The 20,600-nt window shown below is 40.1% G+C and overlaps 1 protein-coding gene across 7 annotated transcripts in view; it reads left to right on the plus strand.

Moving 5' to 3' along the window:
• tcf7 (transcription factor 7) overlaps positions 1–11,334 on the plus strand; it is a 231,758-nt gene extending 220,424 nt beyond the window's left edge. For 4 of the 7 annotated variants that reach the window (XM_059990624.1, XM_059990625.1, XM_059990627.1 and 1 more), the window contains one exon: positions 7,968–11,334. In XM_059990624.1, coding sequence (XP_059846607.1) covers positions 7,968–8,277 — 310 coding nt within the window. In that variant the 3' untranslated portion in view covers positions 8,278–11,334. The remainder of the gene's footprint in view (positions 1–7,967) is intronic. The other 3 variants (XM_059990626.1, XM_059990630.1, XM_059990628.1) reach the window with 2 other exon arrangements.
• Positions 11,335–20,600: the final 9,266 nt, after the last annotated feature.

Consider the following 20,600-nt stretch of genomic DNA (forward strand, 5'->3'; position numbering starts at 1 on the left):
TCTTTTGACCACCTTCCTAATAACTCCATCTATCTGGTTCATACATGATACAATTCAATTTTGCCTTTCCTCAGCCTTCTCAGTTCCATACAAGCCCAGAATAACCTATCTTTCCTCATGCCAAAATTTTCCAGTCCTGGCAACGTCCCCATGAATCTCTCCAGTGCAATCCCGCCTTCTCATAATGTGATGGACAGAACTGTACATTCACTGAAGGTGAGGAGTCATTTGACTTAGGTTGTGTAGAATTTTCATCTCTCTGCTTTAATATTCTCTGCTTCAGCTAGTATTCTATCCCATGATTTGTTGGCCATACTCTCTCTTAGGTTCCTCTGATCTCCAAATATGATGACTCTATGTAGACCTGATCAAAGGTCTCGGCCCAAAGTGTCAACTGTTCATTCCTTTCTGTGGATGTTGCCTGACCGGCTGAGTTCCTCCAGCATTTTGTGTCTGTTGCTCTGTTGTGTTGCATTGGCAGAATCTCTTGTGTTTATGACTCTGTGACAGTCAGAATCTTCGCATTTATTACATACTCTCTCACTTCCCTAAATATATTTCTTCACACTTACCTGGATTGATTTCCATTTGCAATAAGGCACCTTGCACACCTTCCCAAAGTATTGAGTCCAAAACCGAATTGATTGCTCAGAATCAAATTTGGTCCATCGTGTCACATTGAACTATAGCTTCACTTCAAACAACACACAAAAATGCTGGAGGAAGTCAGCAGACCAGGCAGCACCTAAGGAAAAGAGTACAGTCGAAATTTTGCCAATACATTGACAGTACTCTTTTCCACAGATGCTGCTTGGCCTGCTGAGTTCCTCCAGCATTTTGTGTGTGTTGCTTGGATGTCCAGCATCTGCAGATTTTCTCTTCAAGTCAAGTTACTTTTTATTGTCATTTTGACCATAACTGCTGGTACAGTACATAGTAAAAATGAGACATTTTTTCAGGACCATGGTGTTACATGACACAGTACAAAAACTAAACTGAGCTACGTAAAAAACAACACAGAAAAAAACTACACTAGACTACAGACCTACCCAGGATTGCATAAAGTGCACAAAACAGTGCAGGCATTACAATAACTTATAAACAAGACAATAGGGCAGTAAGGTGTCAGTCCAGGCTCTGGGTATTGAGGAGTCTGATAGCTTGTTTATAGCTTTACCTCCTTGCTTTTGTATTGCAAGCCTTGTAAAATTAATTTAAGTTTAGTAATTTTTTTGTTTGTGCCGTGTACTAACTTTTAATCATTTGTGGACCAAAATCATTCCACTACAAATTCTAGTGTCACATTCTGAATTGCCTTTCTTGAGTGTAAGTGAGATAACCTCACAATTCTCCACATTGATTCTATTCACTTTCACCAGTCACTTGATTACATGTAACCTTTTGCAGCTTCTCTCAAAGTAAAATTTTGTGCATCCTATCCTGCTGTTATCTGTGAATTCGAATTCGCAATTCATTTCTTTTCCGAACCACTGATGGTTATAATAAAATACAGCCGTTTCAGTCAGATAACTGCATCTTCAAAGCAAGAAGACACTTGTACAGTGTAATTAGGTATGCAAAAAGATTTCATACCACTTCTGAAGAAAGCAGTAATCACACAGCAAGGTAATACAAGCCAATGTATTCTTGATCACAGTTCAGACCAAAGGCTAAATGTGCTGAGCAGTGGCCCTGGTAAAAGTAGACGAGTTCAATCAGGACAAGAGTGGGTCCTGTAATTGTTATCAGAGACCTCAAATCAGGGGTAAAAAGGTCATTGTTAAACTTCCTTTTCCTGATGATCTTGGAAAGTAATTGCTTGAAGCCTGTATATGACTCAGCAGTGATTGTCTCAACATGACACAGGCTACTATTCACTGCACGGATAATTTGCACCACAGTTAGGTGCCCAAAAAATGGCAGAACTCTACTTCAGTGTGCATCACCAGCTTTTAAAAGGTCACAGCAATCTTAATTCCGGCCATGACTTCATTAAATGTGGTTATTGATAAGTTTGAAAGAGAAAATAAAATGACTGCGAATGGGCTGGTTTGGCATAAAGATTTGATGCTGTCACCAATATATTCAAAAGAAGGGAATCTGCTGCTAGCTTCTGATCTATTCTCTATATGACTGTAGATGATTGATTATAAATTCTCTGTAGAAAAGAGAAGGTAGGAGTGATTAAAGATTACAGATTTGAAAGGCTAGATATTATGATGAGTGCAAGATTGAAAGTAAGAGCTATAAAAAAGAAGAGTCACTAATAATTCAAAGAAAGATTTCAGGATGAACTTCTTAACCCAGAGGGACTTGAATGTGGAACTCATCACTACAAGCAAGGGGAAACCTGCGGATGCCAGAAATCCAAGCAACACACACATAATGCTGGAGGAACTCAGCAGGCCAGGCTGCATCTGTGGAAAAGAGCAAACAGTGGACGCTTTGTGCTGAGACGCTTCAGCCCAAATTATCGACTGTACTCTTGTGTGTGTTGCTTGTTACTACAAGGATGAGTTGATCTATACAAGTACAAGAGGGAGGAAAAGTTACGGTGTTGGGTGGAAATAAAGAGGGGTGAGAGAAGACATAAACACTGCAATGAGATCATTGAGCTCTTACTACAGTTCAGTGCTGTATTAACTTATAATATTTGGCAATTTATGATTGTCAGTGATCCTTTAGGCAAAAATGTACTGTTGTGGCATTCAAATTATTCAAGGGACACACTACACCACTAGGAATTCCCATTTCCAATAACAAAGCAATTTTAAGGATCAAAAACAGTCTAAAGTACATCATAAGGACATTCTCAAACCAAGTAATGCAAGCCATGTGTGAGATATTAGGAGATTAACCAAAAGCTGCTTGGTTAGGTCAGTCACATAACATTTGCCTATCAAAGAGCAATTTGTTATAAATATGGTGTAGATGTAAAGGAGCATCAGAGAAAGAAAGAACAATGGGGTAGGTGGGGAAGGGGGTTATAGGTGTCTACTTGAGGAGAAGTTCAAGCTGAAGCTACAGCTGCATGTGATGGAGCAAACAGATTTAGAGATGTGCTGTGGCCCATAATTGAAGGAATTTGAATTTCCCAGAGGATGAAAGGGTGGAGAAGATGGTAGGGAATGGAAATGATGTAACATTGGAGGAACTTCATCACAAGATTTAGTGCAATATTAAATCAGGAACTAGCAAAGATGGAAAGTGCTGAATAGTTCTGGATGGCCTCAGAGAATAACATGATAGATTTTGGCCAAGATTTCTTTGAATAGACATGTCAGACATTTCTTTGAATAAGACGTAGTTCTAGCAATAGGTAAGTGAAGGGAGGGAGATTTTCAAAGTGGTGGAAACTGGCGATCCTAATGTGAAACAGAAATGAGACCCACAATGGAACTTTGGCAAAATGTGAACTATCTTGTCAGCCTTCAGATAATTGTTGGGGACAAATGGAGATTGTAGGTAGGGTTTGTGATTGCAATATGTGATTGGGATTGCATTAATAGTTTTATTCGATTTCAGTAACAAAATACTAAGAGTCGCCTGCATTGTACACCCAATATAATAATGTTGCTTTCAAAATGTATCCCCATAGAATGAAAATTTTTGGAGTACAAACAACTATAGAGTCACCACTGCGGAAAATATGCACAAGTGACTGAGAACATGCAATATTTTAAGTGTTTGAAAGTTCAAGTCCTTTCAGAAATCTTGAAGCATATTCCTATATTTCAGCACTGGGTGGTAATTCTGGTACCACCAGCACATTTCTGTCTCTGAAATGCAGTTCCAAGTGGAAAGTACAGTGAATTGTGATGTTGTAGCAGTACACCATGTTTAGCGTTATGCATAAGTTTACATGCAATGTGCATATGAGACCCATCATTGACAAGTGAGCTGCTATTAATTTAAATTTAAACTTGAAACAGAGTTTTTTTTAATCTGACATTTCATAAATAAGGCAAGCTAGAGTTTGTTGGTTTCAAACTTTGCAGTTTTAAACTAACAAAAAACAAAGCTTTGCAATGCAAATACTTCTAGTGAACAACTCAGAAAGGTACATTAAGTCAAAGACCAAAGTAAAGTGAAAATAAGATAGCAATTTTAGGATATGATATTAATTAGGGCTTTGAGTTTGCTCCGGAGAAGTTCAGAGGAAAAGGAAGCAGAAAAAGAACTTAAAATTGGAAGCCTCTTATTGGTGGCTGAATGATGCTAACACATATTTTATTCAATTAACTCAAGCTTACTGCGGAATCTTTGGGAACATGTTAACCACCAACAGAAAATGTGCTGGGCCTGGAATTTCCTAATAACTAAATGCAGCATTAAAATAATCTTAAGGACGCTTTTGACAATTTAGTATTTTTAAAATGTGAACTGAAATTTATTGGCACAAATCTCCCACAAATAATGACCACACAAAAAAAATCTGCTTGTTTAGTAATGTTGACTGAAGGATAAATACTGGCCAGTCAGCAGAAGTAACTTATCAGCTCTACTTCTGAATAGCCATACAGAATTTCCTTGCAACTTCTGTGAGTACAGATTAGGGGCTCCAAAAGATGATATCTCTGACAACTAGGCAATCTAGTACTCTGATGAACTGTCAGTTCTAATATATATACATGCTCCTAAAGTGAGAACTGAACTGAACTGAACATTCTGACTCGGGGAATGAGTGTATATACTGATGCTCTATTAATCTTGATAAACTTCCACTTCTGAAATCCATAGTGTTTCATACTCATTTCGTCATCACAGTCATCAAGTACAGCAGCTTCACCCTGCTGCCACAAAACAGGACTAATAATACCTGTGAGACCAAGAACATCTTTATAATTGCTAGTAGGAAATTCTTTAACATCTCATAAACAATTGATCCGTTGATTCTTTGGACTAGTAGTGTATAGTACTTTATGATACCAATTGCATTCTGACTTAGGCCATAAGACATAGATGCAGAACTAGGCCATTTGGCCCATCGAGTCTGCTCTGCCATTCCAGCATGACTGATCTATTATTCCTCTCAACCCCATCCTCCTGCCTTCTCCCCGTATCCTTTCACGCCCTTATGAATGAAGAATCTATCACCCTCCACTTTAAATATACCCAATACCTTGGCTCCACAGCTATCTGTGGTAATGAATTCCACACATTCACCACTTTCTGGCTGATGGAATTCCTTCTTATTTCTTTTCTACAGGGACATCCCTCTATTCTGAGGCTGTGCCTTTTGGTCTAGACTCCCCCACTACAGGAAATATCCTCTCCATATCCACTCATTCATTCTAGGCCTTTCAACATTCGATAAGTTTTAATGAAATTCCCCCCCCCCCACCATTCCCCTAAACTCCTGCGAGTATAGGCCCGAAGTCAATAAATGCTCCTCGTGCGATAACCCTTTCATCCTGGGATCATTCTCACAAACCTCCTCTGAACCTTCTCCAATGCCAGCATGCCCTTTCTTAGATAAGGGGCCCAAACTTCCTGACAAACCTCCAAGTGCAGTTGAGATCTGTGTCCCTTCTCTTATACCTGCCAACTCAGATTCAATCAGTCAGAATTCTTTCATTAGATTCCATCTTGTGTCTCATTCCTTGTCAGTTTTTATATCCTTCCTGTGGTAACAAGTTCCACGTTCTCACCACCTTTTGAATACAGAGACCCCTTTTGGAATCCCTGGATGCTTAGATTTGTTTATTTCTGCATTTCCTCCACTCCCTCCAAGGGTCATGACTCAGGATAAGGGCTCCATGGATGAAAGCAGTTTCTGATACATTGAATTAATATATTAATTCTAGAGTATGGATATTGTCATGTCATTTAGTGAGAGCATGGCTTAATTGTCTTTGACCAGCATGCTGGCATCATTCCTTCATGTATACGGGCCTGGAAACATCGAAGCCACCACCATCAGCATCTTCAAACCCAAATCCTTCGCAGTATGCTTCAATATTTCAGAAAAGCATTCAATTATCCTCCCATCATTAGCATGTTACGTTCAAATCTCTTCACATTTTTAATGTTTGATTGCATCCTATATTAAAAACAGACATAATCTTTGAGTGTTAAAATCCTGCTTCCTGAGATTAGCAGATATCAAGGTGGCAGATATCAGCGTTCTCCATTATGTCAATCTTTTGTGTAAACTATGGCTCCATTTTTATAATGTTATAACCTTTGGTAGCTATATTGTTAGTAGTTTATTGTACTATTTCATTTGTACGAGATATGTCGATTGTGAAAAGTATCGTATCTTAGAAAATCATTCAGAAGTTTACTTCAAGTTAAGTGTGACTTTAAGTACCCTCCCATTCATTTTCAAATATATACTTACGTTGATTTCAAGCTAGATTGAGAGGAAGCATTTCTTTTCATCCCAGGAGCTGGGCTGAAATCCAGCCTAGATAGAGATGTCTGTTTTCTTTCACTATGGACTGCAAATGGACTACAATGATTTTCCAGTTCACACTGACGTCACCAGTATGACAACATCTGTTCACCACTGAGGCAAAATGAGACTTATATTCACTGACTCACTCAGAGAGGTCACAAGAATGTGTTTGATTTCTGATATAAAGGGGCCGGGGGGGGGGAGGTTGCACAAATACTCACTTAGTTCAGTGATTGTGTTCTGAGTTGTGGCTTTATAAAAAAGTATGGAAGTTCACTGTGTTGCAGAAGATGACGGGCTTCCAACATTGACATCAAGGCATTTAATTCATGAGACACAGGATTAAATATAATGGTTTCAAATCAAAACTCACTTCTGAATAGACTTGTTGCTGCCTGTAATTATTTAAATTACAGGCAACAACGAGTTGAGCTCACTCTCAGTTGAGTTGAGACCTGCAGCTTTAGAAAACAGGGAGCATCAATGTCCTTGTCAGGAATTCTGGAAGCATTAATAAATAGCAAAAACTGTTCCTATTCAAGCAATGGAATAGCTCATTTTGTGGAAAGCAAGAAAGTAAATCAAAAATATAAATTTCAAATATGTAACAATAATCAAATAGTGCTGTTTTAGATCTACCTTCTATTCTCACCATGAATTATGAATTTTAAATAGTTCTGAATCTGAAGTTTATCATGACGAGTACGCCCCTCAAATGCTGAGCTCTACATATACCAGTACTGAAATCCCACAATAAACCAAAAAGTAGTGGTCACCAGATCAGGCAAAAAAATTGTGGTTGAAACTTGTAAGAGGAGAATGGTGGGATACAGTTTTTCCTCTCCCTCGCACACTTCACTAGGCATGGAAATAGCTTGCTAGTCCCAAAAGCTATATTTTGGCCAAAGCCAATCTAAATGGGAAAAACCGGGATGGTAAATCACTCTCCAAGGGCTGTTTTCAAAAACCGCTACACATCTAATATTAGAGTCTGAAATCAGATTTCCAGTCTGTCTGTTGTACAAAGAAATGCCTGCCATTGGGAAGAGAGGAAGATGATTTTAAGAAAAGGAATGCCATTTGATCAAGTAAACCTTTCACCATTGTGTGCCTCCTTGGAATTTTCAAGCCTTCAATTTTAACAATCCCAGTTTCCTTAGCTTTTTTGTCATTATTTTAACACCAAGTGCCACACATCTAAGGTAACAGCTGTACTCTATTCAGGTCATTCCTTCCCCTCCCCCCATTGCCATAGATTGAATTACTGGGAAGGAAACAGCCCTTTCCACATTTCCAGCAATTCAGTCTGAAGCTGCAGCAAGGTCCTGTAGGTGAAACTGACTTACGCTCCCTTGCCCTTTCCTTGCCTTAAAATGTCTCTTTTAGGAGGGACTGGCTAATTGTAGGAGCACATTTACTGAGAAAATTAAGGTAAAACTCACATGTTGTGGCATTAGTCATTGCCCTGTGCACTGGATGTTAAGGTTCATGTTCTGAGACACCAGTCTTGATGTTTTTCTTTGATGTGAATCTACATGCTTACATGTACTCTTCTCACTGTTCTCAGGAAGAAAAAGAAATGCATTCGGTACATGCAAGGAGAAGCCAGGTGCACCAGCCCAGTTTCTTCAGATGGAAGTCTGATGGACAGTCCCTCCTCTCCTCCCAGAGCACTGCAGCCTTCAGAAGAAACTTCCGCCAAGCTTGTTAATTCTACAGACTTAGCACAACAGACGCAGCCAAACCCAACCCCTTACTGTCATCAATCCCAGCTTACTACAGATCTCACAGGACTCTCTATACCCTCTACATCGGATTCTCAACAATATTGTAGTACTTTAATGAACATCCCCCGTCAGCATACAATGCCAAGATAATGGCCGACTTGTACTGCAATCACTGACTAACAAGTATTACCCTAATGCATAAAAATGGAGATTCCACAGTGTCTTTGGCCAGGCCCAACCAGTCTAGTGCACATTCAAAGAACAAGTGTTCCCAACTTGTCCTTGAACTTCAGCATGCTCTCAGGACACAAAACAAAATCTGATTCAACTCTTTCAAGACTTATCAATGTTTAGCATTGAATGACTCATTGTCATTTCAAGTGTTCCCACCAGTGTTTGTTTTGATTATACTACATGGTGGAATTCAACAATTCAAATATACAGTCAGTTTTCTTGTGATCATCCATCTGTATACAATCTGAGTGTACCAATATGCCAGTGTATGTTCCTCATTCACATAATTATAATTTGGAATAAGTTGTTTCCTCCTCAACTTTAAGTAATCGAGGCTGTTCTGAATTGGAATTTATAAGTTTATTCTGATTTTGGATATTTTACAAACAAAATATCCAAAATCAGAAATAGGATTACAACTTATTGGATTACAAACACAACCTGTTTATTGTTAGAATAGCAAAGTTTAACTACGTATCATCATGCAAATGCAATGACTGATAAGCTGTAATGTTTAACTTGATTTGGGAACATTTTCCCTTTATAAAAAGGGCCTATTATTTGATAACCTTTATGAAAGGATGAACATTGAATGTGACACCTCCAGATACTTAAGTTGGTTAGCTTTTTACCACATACACCAACTATCCTCAACACATGCTTGTGATATGCCTGTTTCTTTGAGAAAATATCACCTTTGATCAAGGCAACAGATAACAACATGCTCTAGATATTACAGCGGAAGAGACTATCTCATTTTTTCTCCTCCATCTTGGTAAGGCAGGGTTTGAGGTATACAAATGCAAATATACATATTGATACTAATGGATTTATTTAATATTCATTGCACTTTAATGTGTGGTGTTGAAAATTTGATGCGGTGTTTGGATCCACATATTAACATTAGTGTCCATAGTGCAATTGAGTCACATAGGGGACAGATAACAATTAACAGCTTTTCAAGCGCAACACTGCCATAGCAAAATATCCACCTTTCAAACGGGAAGCAATTGGAATTGCTCTATTATAGTTATGTAGCAAACGTGAAAAATCCATAAGGAATGGAGGTAGGATCTTGGAATAAGAGGGAGAATAGGAAGAAGAATCACAATCACACTTTCAGACAAGCCTGTTGCATGTCCCTGATAATTCAGGCACAGTTCTTGGAAGTACACCCTCATATTCCACCATTCTGCAGTAGGTGACGTTCACACATTCAGGCGTACGAGGTACAGTATGTCTTATTTTCAAGTGCAAATATTTTGAAAAGTAGCATAATCATTTGCACTCCATACTGGTTTACATGGTATTCGAAGCAGCTCAGTGTTTGTTCTCCCTCAGACCTCTCTCCTCCAAACACGTTTGCTAATGAGAAGGATTACAAATGCACTGACTACCAGTTCACTTTAGGCTGAAATGATCAGGAGATTATCTTACCAGCAGTGGGAACCGTGCTAAATCTCTCTGGGGGGTGGCGGGGGGCGGCAACTAATCTGCACATTTGTGACTAATGAGTCCAAAGGAATCTCTTATTTAGAAAATCTCCCTGATGTCACCAGCCATGAGATCCACACCAGTTCTGGTCACAGGGCCAAGAATAAATCAAACTAAATGTCACCAACTTCAAACAAGACTGCGTGATGAAGTTCTAATGGAACTAATAGTGTGGACAGAGGCCTATATCATTATCGTCGTATTACTATCGGGATGAGATGTCAACAGAAACCAATGTGTTGAAAAACTCCCCTCTCAGAGCCATGAGATCCCACAAGGACTGAATCTGGGGAAGTCTCCTTCTGTTAGTAAAACTCCAGATTTGACAGGTTCAGAATTTAAACTAAGTTTAAATCAAAAAGCCATAAGATAGACTACTCCAAATTTTGGAAATGTCCGCTACCTCACAAGGACTGCGTCTTGAAGTAGGGCAAAGACATATTATTGGATGGATAAAGCTTCATCCTTTATCCTCTATCTGACACAAGGTGTGGACAGTATAGTAAAAAATTCCATTTTTCAGTATTGATCTCCTGCACCTAGAGAGTATAAAAACAAAGTAATGACTTAATTCCTCAATCACAGTGGAACATATAATCAATTGATGTACTATCTGTGGCAGCTGCTAGATCTCATTTAATGTAGCAGGTTTTATGCAAGAGCTACAGATTTGGATCCAAACCCAACATTTGTGCATCTCCTTCCTCCTCTCCTTCCATATGTTGGCATTTCTGTGTCACTAGTTTGAAGAGAAAAATGAATCAATAAATATATTTTTGTCTGAGGTACAGCAGCTGAAAACATTTATTTTAAATGGTAATATTTGCTTTCTATGTGTATTACATTGGTTGAAGGGTTTTTCATTGCTATTATAAGTCTGCTATCAGGCAGTAACAAAATTAGCATTTATACTGTCAAACAGATAAATGAGGTCAATATTTGACTTGGATGTTACCTTTATGAACCCCTGAAATGGTCAATCACTTAGTTTTATGGTTATTACTTAATTTTCTTGCCTATTTGTATAAAAAATTGAGAGAGAAAAAAAACAAAAAAATATAAATATAAGACTTGATGCTTCTGCTTTTTTGTGTGTGTATTTCAGGCTGATGTAATATTTTTATGAGTTATATTTTTAGGGAATTAAAATGAAAAGTAGAAATAGACAGGGTTTTATAATAGCTATATTATTTAGTATTTTCCACTAAGTTTCATCTTCCATGACAAGAAATCAAAAAAAAGGTCTTCTGTTCCTTCTTCCTTCACACAAGACATGTTTGCATTTTTGTAAAAAAACAGCTTTCAAAGATACTGCTGTCTCATACCCTGCAACAATTACAGTCCCAGCAAAGAGCCATTAACATATAGGCAACACACATGTTGATAGAAAACCAAAAATTTTAAGTAAATGGAAGGGATCAAATTATTAAAAACTTGTACTATTTGTTGAAGTAAAATAAAAGAGGTATTTTGATTGAACTAAAATGTGCATCATGGATTGATCTGTTGTTTTATTTCTGCACTTCATTTCTTTACGTATTTCTCATCTTTGGCAAATGTGTTTTGGAAAATGTTTGAGGAGAATTGATAATTCTCCCAGGCTTACAAAGTGTGATATGGCTCTGCCAATTCACACAAGATAGCTCCAAAGCTAAGCTTTGGAGTCCAAGTTTTGTTTATTTTGTATTTTGCTATGTTGCCGCTCCTTTGCTTTCAAATTCTGTTTCTCTTCATCTCCTGCCAACAACAGTAGTTTTTCTCACATTCTGATCTTTTTCTGCGTTTTCCCATATTTGTAGCACCAGTGTGATTTACACTCTTAAGTGACCAAGGAAGCCATTAGAATAAGCAGCATACATAAGCCTTACTGAGGCTTTGTATCCTGGGAAAGACTAAAATACTATTTCAAAGCCAGCAGCGGAAAATCATGATTACCTGGATGCTGCACTTAATGCCATGCCTTGTGTGCTCAACCTGCACCAGATCCAAATAATGAGAGAAAGAAGAAGATGGAACCCAAAATGGTTGGAAATGTTGCAATTATAAATTACATTTAAAATCATATCAGGCTTACATCTCAAAATTACTAACATTTCTGGTATTGCCATTTTTCCTCATTCCTTGAGAAGCTCAAGGTGTGAACTCATTGTCTTATCTCTTCATGCTGAGTTGATAAGCTAAAGTCATTTGTCACTGATTTCCATACTGTAATACTAAATTGGAGATTAGCAGCCTTTTGGGCTCAAATAAATTTGGGATGTTGAGACACAATGGGACAGCGCTCATTGATAGAGCAGGAAGGCTACACGGATTGCTCCTGCTCCCACTTTTTCATTCAAAAAAGCACATATCAATCAACTTATATACGACTTCATTCTGACAACTTGGCAGGAAAATACACTGTGGACCTGGAGTGACGTGTCTAAATTTCATCCGAGTCAAATGCATGATTGGATTTGGCATCTGTGCCAAACTGGATTGGAACTTTAGGGAAAAGAACTTATGTGTACTTAACATAGAAGCACAGAAAACCTACAGCACAATACAGGCTCTTCAGCCCTCTTAGTTGCCTATCCTAAAGAGGTAATGCTTTTGTTTCTCCCAGAGAATGCCAGTGGTGTTTCTGTGAGTGAGGATGTTGTATATCTCCAGGTGGACGTTTTTTAATATCCATATGGAGCATGCACATCACATCTTCCTCCTTGTGGAAACAGAACGCATGGTGTGCTTCGCCACGGGGCAGGTCCTCCCCCAGTTCCCAATAAACATTAAACACATGAAGAACCTGCACAGTGCTTTTGAAGTGCTTCTCCAATTTAAGTCCTTGCTCTGAAAAGAATTGTTTTTTTTATTTGGCATAACGGGAAACTCCTCTCGAAGCTTTTTCTCAGGTCAAAGTCTGCAGAGTCCAAGTGGTGCACATTCAGCCCCTGATGCTGTGCCTCCTCACACAGCAAACCAATAACCTTCAGTAACTTTTACAGATTATCTGAAACTCAGGTCAAGCTCAAACAATTCTAAGTTGGATTCCATGCATTTTTCCAGGATTTTCAAGTGCAAACTAGGGCTGAATCTGCTGCTGAATCTATGTATAACCTTCTGTCCAAAACATGAACTTCCCAAGCCACATGCAAATAAATACTAATATTAATCATAATTCATTGAGGAGCTAACACTTTTTAAAGTGAGTTTTCTAGCCACTCAAAAACGCATATGCCACATTCCCACCAAACCTTTGCTGCCGGAGTTCGCAGGGCCACATCATATACTTGGTCTGGGTAAACTGCTTTTTTCCCCGTAAGAAGACGAGCAGGAGTTTGCACACTTCAACCTCCTCAGAAAGTGTAGATGGTGCTGCGCTTTCTTGACTAATGAGGTGGAGTTGTGGGTCCAGGTTAGGCCGTCCATTATGTGTGCACCAAGGAACTTTGGGCTCTTCACTCTCTCCATGGCAGAGCTATTGATGTGCAATGAAGAGAGGGTGACCTGTGCCTTCCAAAATCATCTCTTTTGTCTTGCCCACACTGAGGCAAGTTGTTCTCACACAATTTGACACGCCTCTCTATCTCCTGCTGGCACTGTTGGTAAGAGATGGAATTATATTTTTATAAAGAGGTGACATGGGGACAGAGAATGTTGTATCTTTGTGGATGGAGTTAAGAAACTGTAAGGGTAAAAAAAAACATAATGGGAATCATGTTTAGGCCTCCAAATAGTAGCCAAGATATGGGGTTGAGATTGTAAAGGGAGCTGGAAAAGACATGTAATAAGGGTAATGTCACAATTGTAATGGGGGACTTTAATATGCCTAGGGATTGGGAACATCAGGTTGGTGTCAGATCGCAAGAGAATGAATTTGCTAAATGCCTACAAGATGGTTTTTTAGAGCAGCTTGTGGTTGAGCCTACTCAGAGAAAGGCTGTCTTAGTTTGGGTATTGTGTAATAACCCAGATCTTATTAGGGAGCTTAACATAAAAGAACCCTTAGGAGGCAGTGATCATAATATGATTGAATTCATACTGCAATTTGAGAGGGAGAAGCCCAAGTCACATACATAAGTATGAAATAAAGGGAATCACTTTATTGAGAGAGGAGCTTGCCCAGGAGGATTGGAAAGGGATACTGGCAGGGTTGACGGCAGAGCAGAGGTAGCTGAAGTTTCTGGAAATAGTTCACTAGACACAGGATAGGTATGTCCCACAGATGAAGTTCTCAAATGGCAGGGTCGGCAACCGTGGCTTACCAGGGAAGTAAAAGCCAAAGAATGGGAATATAAGGTAGCAAAAGTGAGTGAGAATTTGGATGATTGGGAAGCTTTTAAAATCCAACAGAAGGCAACTAAAAAGCTATAATGGGAAAAGACGAATATGAGGGCAAACTAGCCAAAAATATAAAGCAGGACACTAAAATTTTACATAAAGAGTAAAAGGGAGGTGAGAGTTGATATTGGACCACTGGACAACGATGCTGTCGAGGTAGTAATGTGGCGGATGAACTTCACTGTGGAAGACACCAGCAGTGAGCCAGAGGTCTCTGAGTGTCATGGAGCAGGAGTGAGTATCATTGCTATTACAAAGGAAAAAGTGCTGGCAAACTCAAAAGTCTTAAGGAGGATAAGTCTCCTGGACCAGATGGACTACATCCTAGAGTCCCGAGAGAGGTAGCTGAAGAAACAGTGGATGAATTCATCATGATCTTTCAAGAATCACTTGATTCTGGCATGGTCCCAGAGGACTGGAAGATTGCAAATGTCACTCTACTCTTTAAGAAGGGGGGAAGGCAAAAGAAAGGAAATTATAGGCCAGGTAGCCTAACCTCAGTGGTTGGGAAACTGTTGGAGTCCATTATTAAAGATGAGGTTTCAGAGTACTTGGAGAGTAATGATAAAATAAGTCAAGGTTAGCATGGTTTCTGTAAAGGGAAATCTTGCCTGATAAATCTGTTAGAGCTTTTCCAATGACATAACAAGCACGGTGAACAAAGGAGAAGCAGTGGATGTCATTCACTCGGATTTTGATAAAGTGTTTGACAAGGCATTTGATAAGGTGCCACACATGAGGATGTTTTACAAGGTAAAATCCTATGGTGTTACAGGCGAGACTCTGGCTTGGATAGACGAATGGCTGACAGGCAGGAGGCAGCAAATGGGAATAAAGGGGTTAACTGCCAGTGACTAGTGGTGTTCCTCAGGGGCCGGTATTGGGACCACTACTTTTCACATTGTTTATCAATGATTTGGATAATGGAATTGATAGCTTTGTGGCAAAGCTTGTGGTTGATACAAAGTTAAGTGAGGGGCAGGTAGTGCTGAGGAAGTAATGTGATAGCAGCCGGATTTGGACAACTTGAAAGAATGGGTAAAAAAGCGGCAGATGGAATACAGTGTTGGGAAATGGATGGTAATGTATTTTGGTAAAAGGAACAATAGTGCAGACTGTTATCTAAATGGGGAGAAAATTCAGAGGTCCAAAGGGTCTTAGGAGCCCTTATGCAAGACTCCCAGAAGGTTAATTTACAGGTTGAGTCTGTGGTAAAGAAAGCAAATGAAATGTTGGCATTTATTTCAAGGGGGATAGAATATAAAAGCAAGGAGATAATGCTGAGCCTTTATAAGGCACTAGTTAGGCCGCGCTAGGAATATTGTCAACAGTTTTGGGCCTCATATCTCAGAAAGGATGTATTGTTATTGGAGAGAGTCCAGAGGAGGTTCAAAAGGATGATTCCAAGAATGAATACCATAAGCCAATAAGATAAAGGAGCAGAAGTAGGCCATGTGGCCCATCGAGTCTGCTCCACCATTCAATCATGGGCTGATCCAATTCTTCCAGTCATCTCCACTCCCCTGCCTTCTCCCCATACCCTTTGATGCCCTGGCTAATCAAGAACCTATCTATCTCTGCCTTAAATACACCCAATGATTTAGCCTCCACAGCCTGGAATTCATGGCAACAAATTCCACAGATTTAACACTCTCTGAAGTAATTTTCCTGAATCTCTGTTCGAAAGGTCATTCTTCAATCCTGAAGTCATGCCCGGATCTATGAGATCCCACCTCATTCTCTTGAACTCCAGGGAATACAGCCCCAGAGCTGCCAGATGTTCCTCATGCGGTAACTTTTTCATTCCTGGAATCATTCTTGAGGATCTTCTCTGAACCCTCCCCAATGTCAGTATGTCCTTTCTAAATAAGGAGCCCAAAAAGACACACAATATTCCAAGTGTGGTCTCACGAGTGCCTTATAGATTCTCAACATCACATCCCTGCTCTTATATTCTATACCTCTAGAAATGAATGCCAACATTGCATTCGCCTTCTTCAACCTGGAGGTTAACCTTTAGAGTATCCTGCACAAGGACTCCCAAGTCCCTTTGCATCTCAGTAGTTTGAATTCTCTCCCCATCTAAATAGTAGTCTGCCCGTTTATTTTTTCCACCGAAGTGCATGACCATACATTTTCCAACATTGTATTTTGTTTGCCACTTCTTTGCCCATTCCCCTAAACTATCTAAGTCTCTCTGCAGGCTCTCTGTTTCCTCAACACTACCCACTCCTCCATCTATCTTTGTATCACTGGCAAATTTAGCCACAAATCCATTAATCCCAGAGTCCAAATCATTGACATACATTGTAAAAAGCAGCAGTCCCAGCACCAACCCCTGCGGAACTCCACTGGTAACCGGCAGCCAGCCAGAATAGGATCCCTTTATTCCCACTGTTTGTTTTCTGCCGATCAGCCAATGCTCCACCCATACTAGTAACTTCCCTATAATTCCATGGGCTCTTATCTTGTTAAGCAGCCTCATGTGCGGCACCTTGTCAAAGGCCTTCTGGAAATCCGAGTATACCATGTCTACTGATCTCCTTTGTCTACCCTGTTTGTAATTTCCTCAATGAATTGCAGTAGGTTAGTCAGGCAGGATTTTCCTTTCAGGGAACCATGCTGGCTTTGGCCTTTCTTGTCAATTGCCTCCAGGTACTCTGTGATCCCATCCCTAACAATCGATTCCAACAACTTCCCAACCACTGATGTCAGGCTAACAGGTCAATAGTTTCCTTTCTGCTGCCTCCCACCCTTCTTAAATAGTGGAGTAACATTTGCAATTTTCCATTCTGCTGATCTATTGATTCTTGAAAGATCATTGTTAATGCCTCTGCAATCTCTCCAGCTACTTCCTTCAGAACCCGAGGGTGCATGCCATCAGGTCCAGGAGATTTATCCAACCTTAGACTATTAGGCTTCCTGAGCACTTACTCAGTCGTAATTTTCACAGCACATACTTCACCTCCCTAACACTCTTGAATGTCCAGTATATAGCAGATGTCTTCCACTGTGAAGTCTGATGTAAAATACACATTAGGTTCCTCTGACATCTCTGTGTCTCTCATTATAATATCTCCAGTGTCATTGTCTATTGGTCCTATATCTACACTCGACTCTCTTTTACCCTTTATATACTTAAAAAAGCTTTCAGTATCTTCTCTGATATCAGTCGCCAGCTTCCTTTCATAATTCATCTTTTCCTTCCTAATGATCTTCTTAGTTTCCTTCTTCAAGTTTTTAAAAGCTTGCCAATCCTCTATCTTCCCACTAGTTTTGGCTTCCTTGTACACCCTCTTTTTTGCTTTTACTTTGGCTCTCACTTCACTTGTCAGCCACGTTAGTGTCCTTCCTCCATTCAAAAAATTCTTCTTATTTGGAATATATCTGTCTTACATTTCCCTCATTTCTTGCAGAAACTCTGCTGTCCTTCCTGTTAGTGTCTCTTTGCAGTCAGCTTTGGCCAGTTCCCCTCTCATGCCATTGTAATTTCCTTTATTCCACTGAAATACTGATACATTCAATTTTAGTTTCTCCTTCTTAAATTTCAAAGTGAAGTTGATCATATTGTGATCACTGTTCCCTAAATGTTCCTAAATCTTAAGCTCTCTTATCACCTCTGGATCATAGCACAACACCCAATCCAGCACAGCCAACCCCCTACTGGGCTCAACAACAAGCTGTTCTAAAAAGACATCCCTTAGACATTCTACAAATTCTCTCTTTTGAGGTCCAGTACTGATCTGGTTTTCCCAGTCCACTTTCATGTAAAAATCCCCAGCAATCATTATGTCCTTCTGACATGCCTTTTTTATTTCCTGCTGTAATTAGTAATTCACATCCTGGCTGCTGTATACAACTGCCATTAGGGTCCTTTTACCCTTGGCATTTCTTAGCTCAACCCAAAGCAACTCTACACCTTACAATCCTATGTCATCCCTTTCCAATGATTTAATATTAGAAACATAGAAATATAGAAAACCTACAGCTCAATACAGGCCCTTCAGCTGTGCTGAACATGTCCTTACCTTAGAAATTACATAGGTTTACCCATAGCCCTCTATTTTACTGGGCTCCATGTACCTGTCTAGGAGTCTCTTAAAAGACCCTATCATATCCGCCTCCACCACCATCGCTAACTTTCTGTGCCCCACTACTTTCTGTGTAAAAAACCTGCCCCTGCCATCTCCTCTGTACCTACCTCCAAGCACCTTAAAACTGTTCCCTCTGGTGCGAACCATTTCAACCGTGGGGAAAAGGCCTCTGACTATCCACACAATCAATGCCTCTCATCATCTTATACACCTCTATCAAGTCACCTCCCATCCTCTGTCACTCCAAGGAGAAAAGGACGAGTTCACTCAACCTGTTCTCATAAGGCATGCTCCCCAATCCAGGCAACATCCTTGTAAGTATCCTCTACACCCTTTCTATAGTTTCCACATCCTTCCTATAGTGAGGTGACCAGAACTGATCACAGTTCTCTAAATCGGGTCTGACCAGGGTCCTATATAGCTGCAATATTATGTCTTGGCTCCTAAATTCAATCCCACGATTGATGAAGCCCCATGCACCATGTGCTTTCTTAACCACAAAGTCAATCTGCGCAGCAGCTTTGAGTGTCCTATGGACTCAGACCCTGAAATCCCTCTGATCCTCCACACTGCCAAGAGTCTTACCATTAATACTATATTCTGCCATCATATTTGACCTACCAAAATGAACCACCTCACACTTGAGGTGGGTTGAGAAGGGTTGAACTCCATCTGCCACTTCTCAATCCAGTTTTGCATCCTATCAATGTCCCATTGTAACCTCTGGCAGCCCTCCACACTATCCACAACACCTCCAACACTTGTGTCATCAGCAAACTTACTAACCCATCCCTCCACTTCCTCATCCAGGTCATTTATAAAAATCACGAAGAGTAAGGGTCCCTGAACAGATCCCTAAGGCACACAACTGGTCACCAACCTCCATGCAGAATATGACCCATCTACAACCACTCTTTGCCTTCTTTGGGCAAGCCAATTCTGGATCCACAAAGCAATGTCCCTTTGGATCCCATGCCTCCTTACTTTCTCAATAAGCCTTGTATGGGGTACCCTGTCAAATGCCTTGCTGAAATCCATATATATTATATCTACTACTCTTCCTTCATCAATGTGTTTAGTCACATCCTCAAAAAAATTCAATCAGGCTCATAAGGCACGACCTGCCTTTGACAAAGCCATGCTGACTATTCCTAATCTTATTATGCCTCTCCAAATGTTCATACATCTTGCCTCTCAGGATCTTCTCCATCAACTTACCAACCACTGAAGTAAGGCTCACTGGTCTATAATTTCCTGGGCTATCTCTACTCCCTCTCTCGAATAATGGAACAACATTCGCAACCCTCCAAACCTCTGGAACCTCTCCCATCCCCATTGATGATGCAAAGATCATAGCCAGAGGCTCAGCAATCTTCTCCCTTGCCTGGGGTACATCTCGTACAGTCCCGTTGACTTATCCAACTTGATGCTTTTGAAAAGTTCCAGCACATCCTCTTTCTTAAAATCTATATGCTCAAGCTTTTCAGTCCACTGTAAGTCATCCCTACAATCGCCAAGATCCTTTTCTGTAGTGAACACTGAAGCAAAGTACTTATTGAGTACCTCTGCTACCTCCTTCGGTCCCACACACACTTTTCCACTGTCACACTTGATTGTTCCTATTCTCTCACGTCTTATCCTCTTATGCTTTACATGCTTGTAGAATACCTCAGGGTTTTCCTTTATCCTGCCCACCAAGGCCTTCTCACGGCCCCTTCTGGCTCTCCTAATTCCATTCTTAAGCTCCTTCCTGCTAGCCTTATAATCTTCTAGATCCCTATCATTACCTAGTTTTTTGAACCTTTCATAAGCTCTTCTTTTCTTCTTGACTAGCTTTACAACAGCCTTTGTACACCATGGTTCCTGTACCCTACCATCCTTTCCCTCTCTCATTGGATGTACCCATGCAAATATCCTCTGAACATATCCCTGAGAACATCTTATACATCTTATTTCTTATTCACAGAGCCACACCACCCCCTCTGCCTACTAACCTATCCTTCTGATACATCGTATATCCTTGGACATTCAGTTCCCAATGGCAGCCATCCTTTAGCCAAGTTTCTGAGATGGTCACACTTGCCTTACTTGCTGATCTGCAGCCGAATTTCAAGGTTGTCCATTTTATTTCTTATGCTGTGTGTAATCAAATATAATACTCTCAGTCCAGTATTTGTTGCTTTCTGTTTTAACTGCACCATGCCTCTATTGCCCTGTAACTCATCCCACTGGCTGTGATTTTGCCTCATCTCCTGCCTGTCCTTTCTATCATCTCTGTTGCATGCTATCTCTGATTTATTTCTGGTTTCCCCTTTCTCAGCCCTATCAATG

Source organism: Hypanus sabinus, chromosome 15, assembly GCF_030144855.1.
Source record: "Hypanus sabinus isolate sHypSab1 chromosome 15, sHypSab1.hap1, whole genome shotgun sequence".
Classification (NCBI taxonomy): Eukaryota; Metazoa; Chordata; class Chondrichthyes; order Myliobatiformes; family Dasyatidae; genus Hypanus; species Hypanus sabinus.